Source organism: Rhipicephalus microplus, unplaced genomic scaffold (assembly GCF_043290135.1).
Source record: "Rhipicephalus microplus isolate Deutch F79 unplaced genomic scaffold, USDA_Rmic scaffold_21, whole genome shotgun sequence".
Lineage (NCBI taxonomy): Eukaryota > Metazoa > Arthropoda > Arachnida > Ixodida > Ixodidae > Rhipicephalus > Rhipicephalus microplus.
In genome coordinates this window covers 7,642,335-7,662,495 of record NW_027464594.1, presented here as the reverse complement: position 1 = coordinate 7,662,495, position 20,161 = coordinate 7,642,335, and the positions used below count along the sequence as shown (strand labels likewise).

The window sequence follows — 20,161 nt, the reverse complement described above, 5'->3', positions numbered from 1 at the left end:
TTCCTGAAAACGTGTGACGCTGTTTCGTTGCGTCGGCTAAAGCTAACGTGAGCTGTATGGTGTCGATGACGTGGGCAAACATGTACTGGTATGAGAATTGGTTGATGAATCATATCCTTTGTTTTACAAAGGAGTAACACGAAGCGCTCGCCATTAGCCAACCGACGAAGACATACTGATATCGGGTGAAGTCTAGCCACATATTCTTTATTCATGCCCTACATCGTCCGGTTACGAATGATGGTGTGAAGTAAAAACGTTCTCGAGGAACAGTAACTCACAAGCGCTAATGAACATTCACAATGATAATGGCAGATGCTAGGACATTGACCGTGGGTAATACTTGTAGGTGCTCATGTGAAAGGACCTTCATTGTTTCCCCGAAGTGGCAGAGTGTGGAAGTCAGAAAGTCCGACATTCAACGGAGTGAAGAGTTGACGTCGCGTCGTACGCGCATCAACTTCGGATGGAAGCCAAAATGTCAAAAGAGCTGCGTTATTTGTAGATTTCAGGAGAACAGTTGCTGTCTGATTTAATTTCGTTGGTTATTTCTCTTCTACAGCGTCAATCCATTGGGCTACGCTGGCTATACGACAGCGACGTAGAAATGGCTCTTGGCAAGCTGAGTCACACCATTCACTGCGACCTGTGGTCGGAGAATACTGCCGAGACGCAGTATTTTTTATGAAATGTGCTTTTGATGGGAGTTCTCAAAGGCCAAAAGATTTTGCTGCTACATTGAGGCCCGTTTAGGTGTATGCATGGATATATGGATCGAAGGGAATTTATCGCTTCGTCATTTTCAGTCGTCAAACCAAAATGCGTTACTTTTTTCTCTATATCTTGACATACGCATGTGCCAGTGTTTATATGGGATCGACGTCACTCGATTCACGCCAGCAAGTAAATGTCGCCTCACGCCGGCGCTCTCGTTTAAGCCTTCTACCAACTTAGTTTCCGGTTCGCATCACAAGTTTGATCGTAGCTGAGTGCGCACTTTTCTTCGGGTATCTGGGAGCCCCTGTTCGCTTTCTTGTGCCGTGAATACTCAGACTCGCTGATACACGTAAGTTGCAGTTAGAGTTGTTTCTTTACCATATTCTAAATCGGATTAAAACAAAACTCAGGTACCTTCCCCTTTGGAGCCATGGGGTTAGGTGAAATCTGTAACGGACGTGCCTTACCAACTGTTCCTCACATTCCGTTTTGCTCGCGGCACATGTAGGGGATTCTTTTGTTCGGCGTGGAATATAAAACATTAGAGCATATCCACGAGTTGAATGTTCTGTTCTGTTTTGTTCTGTTTTAACTGTTTTGCTGTGGAGAGGTTGAGGTGCCTATTGCCTCGGCTACTCCATATCACAAAGTTCTGCAGCGAAAAATAAAATAATGATACAGAACGGTACCCCAAAATTAACAATACGGAAAAGAAAAAAACATAATAACACACTGAAACCAGTTCAAATATCATGCCAATACACAGTTTTCTTCGCGCAGTTCACACAGTCATAAGCTACTTGCACGCACACCTTACTATTCTAATGTCAGTATATACATGACCACATTTTATATAATACCCATCTCTGGCTGTCTGTCATAGGCGCTTGTCCAGTCCAGTCTCCACTAAAAAGTCTGTCAGGAAGATTATTGCCTTTTTCTGGAGATGCATCTCAGGCCATGGTCCAAGTAGTTTCTTTATTGTGAGGGGCCGTCTGTTCAAACCCCTAATTTGTTCTTTAATTTTTCTCTTTCATTTGCGTATTTAACGCACTCCAAAAGAATATGGCGAACATTTTCTTCTGCATGACCACAATGGAATTCCAGTGAGTTGTATCGATGTATCTTGTGCAGGAAGCTGTTTGTGTATGCTACTTCCAATCTAAGTCGGTGGATCAATGTCTCTATGTGTCGTGGGAGGTCTGTCGCTATGGAAAACTTTCTGTGTGGATCAACTTCATAAAGTACCATTTTCTTTGATTTAGGGCTCTCAAACCACTTCTCTATCGAACAATGATTAGCTCCTTGCGATATAAAATGTCGAATATCCGCCCCAGACATAAGGATTGCACAATCCCGTCCTTCCTTCAATGATTTCTTCGCGAGGCTATCAGCATCTTTATTGCCTTTATTCCAATGTGGCTGGGTATCCATTGGAATACGATGTTGTGACCCTGCGATGAGGCATATTCCACAGTTTCTGCGATACATGTGCTATTTCACCGTTTTTGTAAGGTGATCTCACATTTGTGATTAGCTGAAGAGCAGGTTTGCTATCAGTGGATATCACCCATTTTCGTGGCTCAGGATTTTCGCAGATAAGCTTAACTGCTTCAAAGTTAGCCACCAATTCTGCTGTCGTCGATGAAGATTTTTGCGATAATTTGTACATCTTTTTTTTGAATTTCGGGTTTAAAGACCGCACAGGCTGACGCTTCTTCTGTGCATGATTCGTCTGTATATATCTTCGTTTTTTCATTATGCATTACATGAAGCTTATGAAGTACCAACTGTGCCGCTACTAGAGGTGCCATGTCTGCTTTCTTCACTATGCCGTCTATTTCACGGATAACGTTGAGAAGTGGCAGCATCCAAGGTAGTTTTGACGGTTTGAATTGTTTAAATTCTGGTACTACTGCTTGAAATGATGATATAGTATCCTGTAGTCTCGTTGCCGTCATTTGTGTTAGTGCACCAGATAAAAAATTACTTTCATGTTGCGTGGAAATTCTAAATAAATTTCGAGATGTTTCTTCAGTTCGGAGTACTGCCAAAGATGGCTCTCAAGCCTCCACATACACTAAAGCACTGGAAGTTGACCGTGGTAAACCCAGACATACCCTCAAGCTCCTTGCCAATAACATGTGAAGTCTCCTTTCGGCGGAGGCTGGAAGTCCGTGCGGCAGTGAGTAAGTTACGATGGGGCGTATCCAGGCAACATGTAGGGCTAATAACGACTCTGTAGTACCACCCCATTTGGCGCCGCAGAAATGCCGGAGGATTCGAATGGCCTGATTCACTTTTTGTTCCAGAGACTGGACATGAGGCGACCATGTTAGTCTCCGGTCTAAAATTACTCCCAAGAATTTATGAGTTTTAACCATTTGAACAGGCTGATTTTGCAGAATAATCTGGAAATTTCCAGGTCTTTTTAATGTAAATGGAAGTATGGCTGTTTTAGCCAGACTCAGTACCATACCTCTTTTTTTTTAGAAAACGGTCTACATAATCCAATTCTTCTTGTAGAGTTTGTTATACATCCAAAAACGATGGACCAGACGTCCATATACTTATATCATCAGGATATACTGAACATCTGATCTTAGGTGGAAGATTATACGGGAGCTGCGCCATGACTGCATTAAAGAGAGTAGGGCTTAGCACGCTGCCCTGTGGCACTCCTTGGTTGAAGACATGTTCTGACGTTGGGCCCTCCTGCGTAACTACAAACACTTTCCGGTGATTCAGAAAGTCAGCGATCCAACGCAGTATCCTGCCCTTGAATCCTTGTAACGCCAGGCCTTCCAGAACGTGAACGTGATTCACTGTGTCGTATGCTCGGTGGACATCAAGGAATACAGCGACAGTGATGTTTTCTTTTGTTCGTTGGTTTTCCACATCTGTGACCAAATCCAGAATGCAGTCCATTGTGCATCTACCTCTTCTGAAGGCGGCTATGCTTTCTGGTAGTAGTTTTTTTATGTCTTGCCACCATAAAATTCGTTCATTGATCAATTTTTCCATCACTTTTGAAAAACAACTTGTCAAACTAACCGGCCTAAACGAGTCCAACTGCATAGAGCTCTTCCCTGGCTTTAGCAACGGTACTACATTTGACATCTTCCAACTTTCCGGAACTTTTTCTTCTCACCAACTTTTTTTATAGATGTCCAACAGGTGTAATTTTCGTTTCTTACACAAATTAGCTAGAGCAGAGTATATAACTTCATCTGTTCTTGGTGAACTTGTTGGTTTTACTGAAGACAGCACATATTGGAGCTCCTCTGGTGTGAAGCTGTCATCCAGATCTGATGAACTGATCGCAGAGAACTTTGTTACAACCGCTGAAGCTGATTCTGCTGAGGATTTATATTCGCTAGTTTCAGCGGTCTCTCTATTTCTCAGTATAAGATCGCAAAATTCTTTGGCAATCACACGTTCGCTAACTCCTAGAGACAGCGCTAGAGCCTGTAGGGGTCTCGAGTTGACTATTGGCTGTTGGAGGGCGCGTACCGTGTTCCAAAGTTGAGGCGCCGAGGTAAATGGAGAAAGTGAGGTACATAAATCGTGCCACCTTTTGGTTGAAAGCTTCCGCAGTTGGTTATGCATTGCAGAGTGTACTTTCTGTGCAACCATGAAATCTACGAGTTAAATGATGACGAGTGGGGTGAAGCGGACGGACGGACGTACGCACGAACAGATGCACGGACGGAGGGACGCAAGAGTCGATGTGTGTCGCTGTAGTCGGAAATGGTGATAGTTTGTCCTATGAAGTAAAACTATATTAGCTTTGATTTCGGCGTAGGCACTTCCGCAACGACATCGTCGCATTCCACACCACCAGGAAAACTAATGAAAAATAAATGCTCAAATTGTGTCCCCAGGCCTATTTAATAACCGGCTGCGCACTTGCGATCGAGGTAGCCCACGTGACGCACCCGCAATGAGCAGCACTCTTATTCCTTAGACTAGCCGTCATGCCAGCGCCAACCGGTTCCCAAGTGGCCAGTAGGGAAGATGCAAAACTGAAAGGTCGTCGGCTGCATTCAAATTTCTTCTCTTACTTAACCACACCACGTTTTGTCAACTTCTGCCTTGAATTTATTGTACTTTAGTAAACCTAAGAAGTGCTTGCAGAACACATATTTTCTAGCACCGCCGCGGTGCTTTAGTGACTGAGGTACTCGGCTGCTAACCGGCAGGTCGCGGGATTGAATCCCGGCTGCGGCAGCCGCATTTCCTATGGAGGCGGAAATGTTGTTGGCTCGTGTGCTCAGATTTGGGTGCACGTTAAAGAACCCCAGGTGGTCAAAATTTCCGGAGCCCTCCACTATGGCGCCTCTTATAATCATATAGTGATTAACACATTAATATTGACCCAAATACTCTTTTGTAAGATTTTGAGCATTAAAAATTATTCCCCAATTTCATGCCCTTTAAAACAGCCAGATAGGGAATTTGTGAGTGCGCGAGCGTACGTGTTTAGCTCGCGAGATCAGGTCATATCTTTCACCCACCGCTAGAATGAAATACAAGCGTTATTCCAGTGAGCGTCATTGCCTCGGTGTCCAGGTCGCTTGTTCATTTTTACAATTAATGTGTCTCTTTCGTGTACTATCAGCGTCAAATCAAATCCGAACAGCGGCAAGCCTTCATGAAGGTATAGTGCGTGCCCTCCAGCTATCACCTTGGACAGGCACGCATATATACGCAGAGCTGCCGAACAGTATGCACGCGCCATTCAACGGTGACAACTGGACGGCGTGCACTACACTGTCGCGAAGGCGTGCCACTGTTCGTGCTTATTTGACGCTGATAGTATCTAATGCAAAGTGAATGCTAATCCTTGTAGTTCTGAAAGTGTGAACATATCCCTCATGCCTTGGTTTGCTACAGTTAATGTGTGTCAGACTAAAGCTATTAAGGAAAGTTCGAATCGTTAATTCGTTAGTCTCCATCGATAGTCATGATCATCATTATCACAGGCATCACCATTATATTTTCTTTATTGATGCACCACTTCTGATGACATGACAAGCATGAATCTTTATTAATACTAGTAGTAGTAGTAGTAGAAGTAATAGTAGTAGTAGTAGTAGTAGTAGTAGTAGTAGTAGTAGTAGTAGTAGTAGAACTTACAGATATGAGCTTACTTCTAGCAGTAGTAGTAGTAGTAGTAGTAGTAGTAGTAGTAGTAGTAGTAGTAGTAAGGCTATACCTGTAAGTTCTCCCGTCTGAGTAGCCAGGTAGCGTGCTGCAAGCTCCGCGTCTGCGCTGGAATATATTATGTGAGGTTGTACTTTCTCTCTGTGTTACGTGATCATAACGTTAAAAGAGGCAGCAGCGAATATGTTAAAAAGTGAAGGCATTGATTGGGTGAACTTGTGCCCAGGGAATGAAAATACAAGGTATACGCAACCATTCACGCTGCACACTGATTTACACTGCAAGAAAGAGTTCCACATGACTTGCTGCATACTAACCGATATACAGACAAGTAGGCTAGAGTTCATAATAATGATTAGGCCACGCTACAAATTGAAGACGAAAGTACGCAATCCTATACTGCGACACCGTTGAAGCTATCAATTGACGCTGTGTTTTTAGTAAATGACGAACTGTCTTGTTACTGATCTCAGCCACTAGAGCTAAAAAAGCCTAAAAAGTTTGCATAGGTGCTGCTCTGGCTGTGCGCTGGACGCATTGTTCAAACTAAGAGATAACGTGGACTATGACGAAGGTGTCATCTTCTAATGTCATATTTTAAAGCAATGGTTGCCACCAGCCATGTTTGTGAAAACCACAACATATATAACTACTTTTTTTTCGTTAGAATGAGAGCATTTATATCAGGAAAAGTCAGCCCCGTTTTTTTCTCGCTGCTTACAGGGTCATCCTTCCGTTGTCCCTGTAGTGGCCAGCTCAGCGGACACTCTTCATGACGCCTATTCGACACTCGTATTTGACCATTGGATTGATTGTCTCATTCATCTGTTTTTACGTCGTAATGAAGACGACCTATTTAGGCTTTCCTCATCCTGAGTGCCCTACTCACCCACACAACTTTTCGAAAAGCACCAAGTTGCTTATAGACTTCCCACGGATCATCATGTGGACTAAGTTTTTTGGCAAGTGGTATGGGTCGCTCAATGACAACAGGATGGGTGAAGTACTAGTAGAGAATTGTAGAGCCAAGTGCCTCGTCACGAATGACCCCCGTATGGTGAAATACAGCGATGTTGTGCTGTTCCACGTGCGCGACATGAGCGTCACGGATTTTCCAACTCAGCGTCTAGACTGGCAGAAATGGATCTTCTACTTGATGGAAGCGCCACCAAACACGAAGTTCCAGGACTTCCACCTCGTGAACGACAAATTTAACTGGACAATGTCTTACAGAAAGGACTCTGATGTTTACGTGCCGTACGGAAGCATTGTGCTTCGCAATGCAACTTCTGCTATGGCAACAACGAGAGACATGAGGGCCATATGGAAGTCTAAGAAAAAAACCGCTGTATGGATAGTCAGCCACTGCCACACTGAAAGCAAGAGAGAAATGTTCGTAAGAGAACTGAGGAGGTACATGGACGTTGATGTGTACGGCTCCTGTGGCAACCACAAGTGTCCGTTGTCCAGAGGTGATTCCTGCTACGCAGACTTCCAGCACACCTACTTTTACGCACTTGCTTTCGAAAACTCAATATGCAAAGATTACGTCACAGAGAAGTTTTTCACTGCGCTCCGGTACGACATCGTGCCAGTCGTGTTAGGAGGTGCAAATTACAGTCAAATAGCACCGCATCGTTCGTATATCGATGCACTCTCCTTTCAATCACCTAAACATCTTGCGGAGTATCTGGTAAGGTTATCGAAGAACTATACGGAGTACTCTACTTACTTCACCTGGAAAGGCAGTCATGACGTATCTCAGTGGCACGCTGGTTTGTGCGAACTTTGCACCGCGTTGCACAATCGTGTTGAACTTCAGCGGACTTCGTCGTATGGCGACATCAGAAAGTGGTGGTTCGACAGGAGCCATTGCCGAAGTTGGAAGTGAAGAAGTTCATGGTGAGTGATCTATGTGGACAGATAAAATTGGTGATAGGAAAAAAGGCGACGGCCCAACAAACTAACGAGGCGGATGCTAATTTCTGATTATATTATGTTGGAATCACATCACTTACAAAACGCGATGAGTTTTTACCCAGTAGGTAATTTTATCCGGGCCTCCGTAATAATCTTGTATTCCAGAGTTTTGAGTGGTTCGATCAAGCGAGATCTTGCATCGGATAACCCAAACCTCGTTATGACATGCGTGTAATGTTACTCGAATAGACCTCTGCGCAACAGAATTGCGAGTTGAACACAATTTGTTAAGGTTCATTTTATATAAATAGACATTCACAGCAGAGACTCTAACAATGTAAGTGAACCCCAAGCGCTGTCCTGCGAACTCTTTTTTTTACATTTTTTCGCCTCATTTTGTGAACACTAAATTACACAGCACTTACACGCAGTAAAACTGATAGTTGTGCCATTCTTCCGTGTGTCTCTGCCATCTGTGTGTGCTACTAAGTGTGCCATAAAATCTGATGCGCAGTCACATGTGCACTGCCTAATGAGTCAACTAGCAACAAAATTATGGAATTAAATGCCGAACGCTACCTCGACGTCATCAATGCACGAACTATGTGTGATAAAAGTGTACCTGTTGCAATGATGACAACCTACATATTCCCCCTCCTCAAAATCTGCAGCTTGGTGCCCCTGTCTTTTTATTCCGTCGCCTGTAATCTGTTTTTTTAATATTGTAATACTACGTCAACAAGCACTCTTTTGCATCGTCTTCAACGTTTTCTTTTCTTCAAAAACAAGAGGGCCTTTCGAATGCCCTTCAAACCCCTTTGTTTTGGAAGCATGAAAATCATTAAACACAATACCTTTCAACTCGCACATAGCTGTGGGAGGGAGGTTATTTTCAATTCATCCACCTGAACCTAAGTTATCAGGGTAGCCACATGTGTTGGTCGTATAACAGCGAGCAAAGACTACACTTTTATTGTGGAAATCCCCTCATTCGAACTTTGTCAAGGCTCAAAATTTCTTTAGAAAGACTTGCTACCACGTGGTGGGGGCACGTTTTGAGAAGCAAAACGTAACGTTTGTACTCGGCAGGACATGCTAAACATCTGCTGGTGTCTGTCGCGGAATTAGTTTCAAGGAAAGCTCAACTTGACACGCAAAACACCGTAGCGTATAAGGTATAGCTGCTGCCCCACCGCCGTGGTCTAGTGGCTAAGGTACTCGGCTGCTTACCCGCATGCCGCGGGATCGAGTCCTGGCTGCGGCGTCTGCATTTTCACGAAAGGCGGAAATGTAGTAGGCCCGTGTGCTCAGATTTGGGTGCACGTTAAATAACCCCAGGTGGTCGAAATTTCCGGAGACTCTTACTACGGCGTCTCTCATAATCATATGGTGGTTTCGGAATGTTATACCCTACATTCTAATCAATTATAAGGTATAGCGGTGGTACCCTACATCCACTGCATATTCCATGACTTGAAAAGGACAGCCCACATGGCAAACGCAAAGGTGTGTCGGTGGCTCCCAACAAGCTCCAGGAACTATGCAAGTTGATCCAAATGCCATCCAACCAGAGACGTACACTGAGCGGCACCAAAAGAAGTTCGTGGAATTTGTCGAACGTGCGATCAACAGCCCGCCATTTTCACGTGAGAACTAATGCAGTGGGCTAAGCAGGTGGTGCCTCAGTGATCGGCACCAGTGAATTTTTCGGCCACTCATTGTCGAAACTGCGAATATTTTGTACATTATTTTTGTTTAATTGTGCACTGTGGCAGAATGCTACTTTTTCGCTAAAGCACTAAAGCTGCAGTGTAATTTCGAAGATGGCTGATAATTGTGTTATATCAGCTTCACTGGCCTTCACCGACAAAGAACTTGTCTTCTCGATGACTACATCTCGCAACGGGTGACTGATTTTTGATGTGCATGCATATGCAGATGTACGTTCATCTTTTGCGTCCATGTACACGTATGAATTATGCCTACTGCGTTGGTATATAAACAGATTCAGGGACACAATAAATTTAGTTGAATGCTTGCGCTTGGTGTGTTTTCTTTTCTGCTGTCCATCCCCTTTTTTTCCTTAAGCAGTCGTATGGTTGTACTTAATATATAGCCAAGATCGGCTTACCGTAGTCGGCCTAGCCATCTTACAGACTGTGTTAAAAAAGGTACGTAAATTTCAGACGTCGCATAATGCGCGTCAAGTCACTCAGGCGCTTGAACGCTTCTTCAGGCCCTGGAAAGTCTAAAGTTACTGACATCGCCACTGGGCCCGAGAAAACAGACCCCGCCATTGCTAAGAAAAAAAAAACATAGCTCCTCCTTTCAAACCTTGCTTTTTGAGCACCACGTTTTGCGGTAGAGGAAATAATTAATAGGCGCCATACTTAAAGTAAAGAGAAGCAGCATTATCACAAAAAACTGCTTTTTATACACAATTACAAGCTATAACATTTGATTTATGTGTTATGCATAGTACTTACGAGCACTACAATTGCTGTTAGGCGATCGTGGTACATTCAATTTTATTGGACATTCACACATTCCTTCTTATCTACCTGCCATGCGATTTGTAGAATAGATTCTCTTATCAGTGACGAAGCGGAAAAGTTGCGTCACTACACTTCGGTGGCACCACCTACGCAGAGATGCGCAGTTAGTTTTTATCGCATGATATATGCATGTTCCACTGCTTTGCGTTTTTAGCATGTCTTCTTTAATTGTACATGTAGTCAGAAGGTTGTTAGTGTAGGTAAAGGCTATACGACTGTATGGTGCCGCAGGGGCTGTGATGCCGGTGAAGACCTATTTCTGCGGTTGCCACGGCGATGACAGGTAGATTTGTTTTGCCGAAGCGTGCCTATTTAATCTTCTTATTCGGTGATTTCAGTCTAAAGCCTTCGTGTCGCTATCAGTGTTGTGTATTTATGTACAACTTTCGTTATCACTGATAAAACTCATTTTCGAATGCTTGCTCTTCCCTCGACCTCCATACCAGCGTGATTCCCTCGTGTACACCCCACCTGTTGGCGTTCTCATCTTGACCACAGTATGGTATAATAAAATCAAAACTCGGGATGTTAAGCCATGCTTCTATAAAACAAGTGCTTAAACTTGAAGTTGGCACTACCAGTTTACGCTGAAGTCTTATAGCTGTTGGTAATGATGATGCAAACAGGCGAGACACGCTTTTCTGTTAGTTTTCGAGACTTCGCAAACGTGTTGTTTGCGAAGTCTCGATGCACAGAAGCAATCGAAGAGAGAGTAAGAGGTGACAAGAAGGTTTCCATATGTACGTTCCCAGGACATAAGCTGAAAGGAGTGTTGAGGGTGGTATCCAACGAGACATCTCACTTCGATAGCAGGGTAGGTCATTTTTATATTAAGCAATACTGCAGACTACCGCGTGTCCGTGATGGAGGTGTTGTACATCATTCGTAGAATTATAATAAAGACAAAATGAAGCATCGAAATCACAGCGAAAAAGGGGAAAATAAACAAGGAGAAAAATGGGAGCGCCAGGAAAAATGTCAGTACAGTTATGATACTTCTAACAGATATTCCCGTTCACTTAGAAAATGAGTGGCATCAACAACAGTGGAGGGAAATCAATCCGTTAGGACACTGTTCTAAGGAAAGAGATGTATTTATGCTATTTTGTTTTAGCAAAAACTTGAGCAAGTGCCCTACTGCTGGTGTGGGAAGTCTAGTCTACCTAGATGTGTGTGGACGTACACAATATGGCATGCTTACTTTTGTATTTCTGGTAAGACAATTATGAACAAAAATCAACCTGTTGAGCTTTCTGTGCAATTCTAACGATGAGATGTTATGTTGCCTCATTAGCAAGAAAGACGAGTCTGTCGTTTTATACCTAATAAATTTGAACTGCACTGCTTTTCTTTAAACCTGATATAGTTCTGCAACACTTTGGTTATGGGGGTTCCATACTTTGAAGCATATTCTAATTTAGTTTTGACGCAAGTATTATATGATAAAATTTAACGTTGGAGGTGTGGTGTTCAGTTTTCTTTTAAGAAACCACAACTTCTGTAGTGCAGAGGTACAAATAGCCAATATATGTGTTGGTCAGGTTAGTTAGTTATTGTTAGCGACACCCAATACCTACCTATGTCTACCTCATGTACATCACGCTGTTTAATAGAGTAAACGAACATACTAGGCATTTTATGTCTTGTAATACGCTGTAGAACACACTTCCTTGTGTTTAGCCATACGCTCCGTTAAGTGCACTGATCCCCAACAGCCTGTGTGTTTTCTTGTAATAGTACATGATCATTCGGAGTACGAATTTCTCTAAAAACAACGCAGTCAACTGGGAACAGTCAAATGCAAACACCAATATCATTAGGTTTGCTGAATTAAATAAAGTAAAAAAAGAAAGGTGCCAGAACCTAAGGTACTCGGCTGCTTACCCGCAAGTCGCGGGACTGAATCGTAGCAACGGCGGCTGCATTTCCCATGGAGGCGGAAATGCTGTAGGCCCATGTGCTGATATTTAGGTGCACGTTAAAGAACCCCAGGTGGTCGAAAGTTCCGGAGTCCTCCACTATGGCGTCTCTATAATCATATAGTGGTTTTGGGACGTTAAACCCCACATATCAATCAAAGGTGCCTGGGGCACTTCTCTGGGGCACTCCAGAAGACACACACAACAGTTCTGAGATTTTGCCCAAAACTTGCACAAAGTCTTCCCTGCCTCGAAGGTAGGCACCAATCTATTTATAATACTTGCTCGAGCACGCAAATACTCTAGCTTCTCTAACAGCTCCCTATGAGGCACTTTATCGAATGCCTTCGAAGAGTCTAGAAACAAGGCATCAACCCGTCCAGCCATGGGGAGGATATGTAAAAAATCACGTAAGGTTGTCACAAGCTGTGTAACTGTAGACAAGTTATTTCTAAAATCGGGCTGAAACAGCGATAATGAATTGCGCTTTTCAAGAAAACCGATCTGGCACTTTGAAATCTCATGCCCTAACAACTTAGTACATGCGCTTGTAATACATATCGGACCATAGGTACTTAGAGATAAATAATCACCTTTCTCGTGAATGGGAATATTGCGTGCTAAACGGCAGTCGTAAGGAATTTGGCCTTTGGCAATTGACAAAATAAAAACATCTGTCAGAAGATGAGATAACAGCTGTGCGTACCAATGTGAAAAGCATTATGGATACCATCCGGCCATGAAGGTTTTTCAATTATATGGGCACTCTCAGCTGGATTTCGCCGCCAGCGTCGACATGAACGTCGACGTCGACCTCGTGCACCGTATATGTATACGTATCTATATACATGAAAACGCAATAAAAAATCTCAGCAAAAGAACACTCCGTCGTACGGAATCAAACGTGGAACCTGCGTGTCGTGAATGCGAGGCGTTAACCACTGAGCCACCTAATAGTACCTACTTTATCTTTTAATTACATGCTATTTAAATCTACCACTTACCACTGCTGGCAGGCTTCTCAAGGAGGGAGGGGGACTAGCATGTATTTAGCATTATCAGCAAGATGGTGCAGTGAGCACGCGGCGGCTCTCATCTCTCACGCGTGTTTGGCCCGCGTAGAGAATAAGGAGGTGTATCATGGGGTGTACGCACTCGATCACGTGCCCTTGTCTTGCAGTGGGGAGGATTGTACGTCTTGGCTAGCCTTTGGGTTTCACGGGAAATATTGTGTTGTAGTTACCGGGCGAACAGAGGACACTGCAATCTTTGCACAGCCTCCGTTTGCGAAAAGGGCGAGCTTTTCAGACACAGAGAAGTAACAACAGAGACGCTTATTCACGTTCATCTGTACCTGTGAGTACGTTTGATGCGTTATTTGTGCGTGAAAAACGCGGGGCACGTTTCGCTCTGGTTTTCGTTATGCGCGTGACCTTCCAATTGTTCCTATCGCGTTTATTGCTTCGCCTTTGCGGCAAAGTCTGAATTCATTGATATGTGGGGTTTAACATTCCAAAACTACCATATGATTATGAGAGACACCGTAGTGGAGGGCTCCGGAAATTTCGACCACTTGGGGCTCTTTAACGTGCAACTAAATCTGAGCACACGGGCCTACAACACTTCCTCCTCCATTGGAAATGCAGCCACCACAGCCGGGATTCGATCCCGCAACCTGCGGGTAAACAGCCGAGTACCTTAGCCACTAGACCACCGAAGCGGGGCAAAGCTGTGACTTCTTTGATTAACATTAAACAGTATACACACCACGCCTTCATAAGACACTCTTCAATCATCAGACATAAATCAGCGCTCTTAGGTACATAATTATCGATTCTCTAACAACACTTACGAAGTAATTATTAAAATGCCTGGAGAACTGCGGGGCATCAGTAGTTATCTCATCATCAATTTTTATTTTAGAAACCACCCACCTACTAGTCTTCGAAACCGCCAGAACTTTTGGCCACTGCATTTATAAAACTGGGAAATACAATTGCTGAAGTAGGCATTTCGGGACTCTCTTAATATAAATAATAAAATTTGTTTCAGCTAAAGATAATTACTGCATACACCTTTATCTGCTTGTGGAGCCGTTTAATTTTAGGTTTTGTGGGAATGATATTCCTAGTTATCCAAGGGTTTACATGTCATTTCTTAAGACTTCTGGTAGGCGTAAATTTTGTAACGCCACGGTTTATTGCATCTTGGAACCTCCTCCATGAAGTCTCAATATTGTGAACTGGAAAGTCAAGCTGTACGTCTCGGTGATCTATTACTAAACCGTCATCGGCGTTTTGAAAACCTTGAACCACTAGATAACTTTTAGCTTGCTTCGACCAATTTCTTGTTAGATGCCAACAAAACAAAATCACATTATGGCCCGAAATGCCTGGCTTCACGGAAGCCGTAACACCATTTAATATTTTGTTTTAAATAGGATGAATTTAAAACATGTGCACTGACGCACCATCTGCTGTAACTATAAAGAGATTATCAGGTTCAATAGAACATCACTTGGTTTGAAATATCTATATTTCAACTCATTCCAGTTAGTTACAGTAAGGTTAGAATTACCTGACCAGATTATATTTCTATCACGTAGGCTAAATAAATGTTCGTGTAGTTTTGAAATGTAAACATCATTTGAGTCAGGTGGGTGGTACACTGCACAAATAATAAATTAAATTCCACAAAACACATGCTTAGCCGCAAACATTGATGGCCAGCAATTTCATCTCTGATGATTATGTAAACAGAGTGTTTTGCAAGAACAGACACGCCTTCTCCTCAAGAACCCATACCTCGCCGATACGACCAGTAACATGGTGGCGCAATTTCGTCATCACGAGCGTTGTCATGAAGCCAAGTTTCAGTGATAATGCCGAGATGCAGGCCGTATAAGAGTAACAGAGTTTGAAGTGTATCTGTTTTTTTTTACCATGCTTCCAGCATTGAGCTGTTACGTCTTGACTTGCTAGCTCTGGGACAATGAGGCGTTTTTGCATTTCTTTATATTACTGTGCGTGCCTTAGTCGCATCTTCCCATGGTCGTCGATGCGCATTTTATCATGCACCATACGTGTTCTTCTGCCTTCGTCCTTGTCACCTAGAGCGCCGGCCCAGAGAAGCTTACGTTTGCGGAGTGTGTCTGCGCAGTAGTCATTTTGTAAGCATACCTTTGTATCTCCTAGATTTCACGCGTTACGCTACTCTGCTTCTTTTAATAACGATAGTCTTTCTTGGGGTCTTCGCGCAAAAATTTTGGTCTATTTCTCTGTCTGTACATTTGTCTGTTTGTGCACTCTTAGTGGCATCGGGTACTTAAAACGGCCGACCCCATCCACAGCGACCACCAATGTTGCTCATGGTTGAGCATTCATGCTTGTGCAATTGTCAATTAAGAAGCAATTACTGCGCATGTCTGGGGCACCGTAACAACACGCATATATTCTGCATATGCATCTCTTGCTAGAAAACGCATAGAGAAGTAATTTTAAAAACCTTAGCGCTTATCACGCTGCGCTTACCATGCAATGCTTGCACGGAACGGGGAGTGTTTCCGACGCTTTGCTAAGACGAGATGGTGGTTGCACCTCTCGTCGCCTCGCGTTCTACAGCTTATCACCTCTGAGACGGGCGCACACGGCCACGCGCTTTATTTTCAAAAAGAAACTGCCAGATGGCGCTCATGTCGCATGTTTGATATGACTTGATGCGCTTGTTCGCCTCCGCTGCATGCTGGAGGCACTCTAACGCAGCGCCTCCAGAACACCATTCACCGATTTTCTTGCGCAGAACATTAAATAAATGTGTTGGTCACTCTCTCCACACGCAAGACTATTGAAGTTTGACGACAATTGCAGATTACATGCAGATACGGGGCCGATTTTTTCCATGTAGTCTTGGAAGTACAAATTGGAAGTATATTAGGTATGTTTGCCCGAGATTTACCAAGCCTATAAATGTGACCAACAAAAGTGGAGTTTACGCCAAGCTTTTCTGCAAAGCTTTCTTGATTACCTTATCGCGCAAGACTGATTGAGATCCGTTTGGAACGCTTGGTACACCAGAAAGTATCAAGTTCGACATCCTGCTACGATTGTCTAAGTCATCTAGCATAATATATGCTAACTCTTGAGTTCCCTGAAGCTCGGAAATAGCTGACCGTAAATTGCCAGCTGTATTTGTTGCGTGGTCTGATGGCTCTCACTCTCTTCTACTTTGGTCAGGCGAGCTTAAAAACTTGATATTCTATTTTTTTTTCTCAATATGGCTCCTCAAGTCAGCAATGTAAGCCCTTTGAAGCCTATTAACCATCCATAACCTTTTGAAACATATCCTCAACAGATTGCCCAGATTTTTCCTCAACGTCGCCAGAGAGCAACAACTTACAAGAACAGAGACACTTAAACGCTGTAGTAATGCAGGTTTTCTGGCACATCACAAAAACTAAAATCAGTCATCGCTGCGTACAGAGTAGAGACAACTAACCCGTAAGAAGCAAACAGATTTCCTTGTTAGCGATCTTAGTCGATGCGATTCGCCGTGACCACTGACAACATCCCCGTGAGGCACTTACTTTATACTGTTAGTTCCTGTTGACGCCATGAAGTCCATGGAGCCACAATGCTCGTGACAGTGATGAAGTTTCCAGCAAGTTTGTCGGCGAAATATTGCAGCTTCACAGGCAAAACTTCAAGTGCTGGTGATGCTCCGCAGGAGGTGGGTTGGCGACTTGCACTACACGTAGTAGTTTTTTTTTGGGGGGGGGGGGGAGGGAACGCAGACCTTTCGGGGTCCAGTACAGCTAGTAACAAGAAAAACGACCAGGTGGACTTTTTCACAGGCGGTACAGCGAAAAACCAGAGAAAAGCTAAAAGAAAGGAGAACGCGCTTGTTGCAATTACTTTCCATAACGTGCACGGTAGCGAAAAAAGGCAAACTTGTTATAGCTTGAGGAGCAGTCAAAAAAGGAACAGAAAGTGTTTATGCGGTTACAAGAACGCACCTGAGAGACTCGAATAGCCACCACAGATTCTGAATTATACTTGGGAAGCATGCAACAAAATTATATCAGAAAAGAAAGGTGTGGGTGTTGTAATGCTAATGCATAGGAAATTCAAATAGGATAGAGTGAAGCAAACGAGTCCAGAGCACCCCTGGGTTTCGGGCACAGTAGGGGGAAAGAAAAGGTGGCTAGGTGTAGCATACTTGTGGACGGGGAAGAACTGTAATGAAAAGAGTTTGGAGATGGTGAATTGTAAGAGCGCCGATAATAAACCATCTCCTCATGGGCCCGAAATAATCCTCCCAGGGGACATGAATGCCCAGATACAGGACCTTGACATATACTCAAACACCAATGACAGGTTATTGCTAGATCTCTGCGAGCAACATTGTCTTGAGATAGTGAACGAAGGGCCTAGGTTTTAAGGGCAGATAACGTGGGAAGTTTGACACAAGCAATCGGGCATTGATTATTGTCTCATGACAGAAGGAATCGACGACAAAATTAGATAGATGAGAATAGACGAGGAAGGAATTAACAGCTTGGGTAGTTATCATAAATGCATAAAATTACAAAAAGGATATAAAACTTAAAATCAGAACATAGACCCAAAGTTTGGAAGCTCGTTTTCAAATGACACACACACAAATATAGCTGCGAGAATTGAGGAAGAAATAGGAAAACTAACGGGTAAAGACTGGGAGTATAGTAAGCTGTTACATGTTATCAAGCGGAAGATCTCAAAATAGAAGGAAACTACTTGCTGGAAAGCAATGAGAAAGCCGAAAAGTTGGTGGAACCGAGAAATCCGGGAAGCGATTGAGAAGCGACGTGAGGCATCACGGAAGCACAGAGAGGCAAAAAGAGAGAAGCGCCTTACAGGATGAAGTTAACCAAATGTGGAAAAAGGTATCTAGAGAGAAAAAAGAAAAACATCGTGCAGAAATCGCTAGATGCAAAAATTAGAGATGAACGTGGACGCTGGATAGCAAAGATTCGCGAATATAAGAAGGCCGTGCCTAGAATATTGTGAAGCCACGAAAAGGCACTAGGTAGGAAGTCTGTCACAATGCAAGAACATGGGTTAGGTGAAGGAGCAATTAAATTGGAAGGGTACGAAGCTCCAAGTTATATCCGAAAGGTAACAGAAGGTTCGTTTAAAAGGGTCGCCCAAAGGACTTCTCCGGGGAGGGAGTAAAAGTATGAAAAAGAGTGCAACCGAGGAAAAGGCAGTACTTGAGGATTTCAATTCGAAGAAGGCCGATAGAAAAACTCCTAAGCGCACTGCACCGAGCTTGAAAGAGACTCCCGTCCACCTCACTAACAAACTAGGACATAGCACTGAAAAAGCACTGCAGAAAAATAATAGAAAAGTTCTCGCAGCAGAAGAAAATACCAGACACTTGGCGGAAAAGCAGAATCAACCTATATTGTAAAGCCCATGAAAAAAAAGACAACATTCGCTAGTATAGAATGCTAACCATTACATCCGTGCTATACAGGTTGGTGATGCACGCAGTAAAATTTAAAAAAAGAAACGTGGACAGAGCAAAAAAATATTTTGGGAGAACTTCAGAATAAATTCCGAATCGACATGCGGTTAGATGATAACCTGTTTGTTCTTACTTAGTGCATAGAAATATCTAATATAAAAAAGAGGTTCTTATACGTAGCTTAAACAGAAATCACTGGTGCGTATGACAACGTTAATCAGAGAAACTCGCCGGACATATTGAATGAAGTGGGAGTACGTGACGACTATATGCAGATTTTGGGAGAAATATACTGAGAAAATACAGTTCGCACAGAATGGTAAGTAACAAGTAGCAGTGAAAGCGTTGAATATAACAAGGGGCTGAGACAGATGTTTTTTGTCGCTGCTATTTTTCATGCTGTACATGAAGAACATAGAAAAAGCGCTAGAAGGTAGCAACATTAGATTTATTCCATCAGACAAGCAGGCTGGGGCTATGGTTGAGCAGAAGCTTCCAGGTCTATTTTATGCAGACAATATTGTTCTATTTGAGGAAAGTTTTGAGGACTGCTGTTTTTTCACAAATTTTGTTAGTTTTCTTACTCGACTGCTGCATCTTACTGCCAAAATTCGGCCACCACCTTCGCGGTGCACCACGCGCCACGTCTCCAAGGCACCGAAGCCTTACGTTAGGCTGCCACGATGTCCGAAAGCTTCGACTACTGGTGGCGATCATTCATCTCGGCGCCCATCAGATGGAGACAAAGTGATGAATGCGTCCGAACAGCAAGATAATCCTATGTTTCGCGGACCCGAGGAGGACTGTGATGGCCCCTTGACGACACCTAACGCCAACGATGAGTGTGTTACTCCGAAAGAGGCACTTAACTGATAATCAAGAGGATTACAACGATGCGAAAATCATCGACTCCGCGGAAATGAACTGTGATGTAGAAGCAGAAGACAGGCCTTTCACAACAGTCCCGTACAAGAAAGCCCGACCAGCGGAGATACTTGTAATTTTCTAGCTGATAGACCCTAGCGCCTCGTTCTGGAAAGTCAATCCGAATAAACTGGCCAGTGAAGTAGTATCTGCTGCTAAAGAGAAAGTGCAGTCGTTCCGTGTAAACAGAGATGGCAACTTCTCCGTAAGTGTCTCTCCAATTACTGCATTCTCCGGACTTTTTGAGTGAACACATCTTGCTGGTCTTGAAGTGCCACCGTATATACCGTAGTCGTATCTGAGGAACCTAGGAAAGATTAGACAAGTACCAGTTCAATACAGTGAAGATAAACTGCTTGAATATTTAAGGGACAGCGGTGTAATCTCAGTCAGAAGACAGACTAAATGACTCCGTCGTGAATATGGTTCAGCAGAGCCACATTTACTCGGCATTAT

At 43.4% G+C, this 20,161-nt stretch overlaps 1 protein-coding gene across 2 annotated transcripts in view; it reads left to right on the top strand.

Annotated features, from left to right (window-relative positions):
- Positions 1-897: 897 nt before the first annotated feature.
- The window catches only part of LOC142785319 (alpha-(1,3)-fucosyltransferase C-like), a 35,068-nt gene continuing 15,804 nt past the window's right edge, over positions 898-20,161 (top strand). The window contains exons 1-2 of one of the 2 annotated variants that reach the window (XM_075883757.1): positions 898-1,066; positions 6,607-7,785. In XM_075883757.1, the coding sequence (XP_075739872.1) occupies positions 6,656-7,774 (1,119 nt within the window). In that variant the 5' untranslated portion in view covers positions 898-1,066; positions 6,607-6,655 and the 3' untranslated portion in view covers positions 7,775-7,785. Of the gene's footprint in view, positions 1,067-6,606; positions 9,811-20,161 lie in introns of those variants that run through there. The other variant, XM_075883756.1, reaches the window with a different exon arrangement.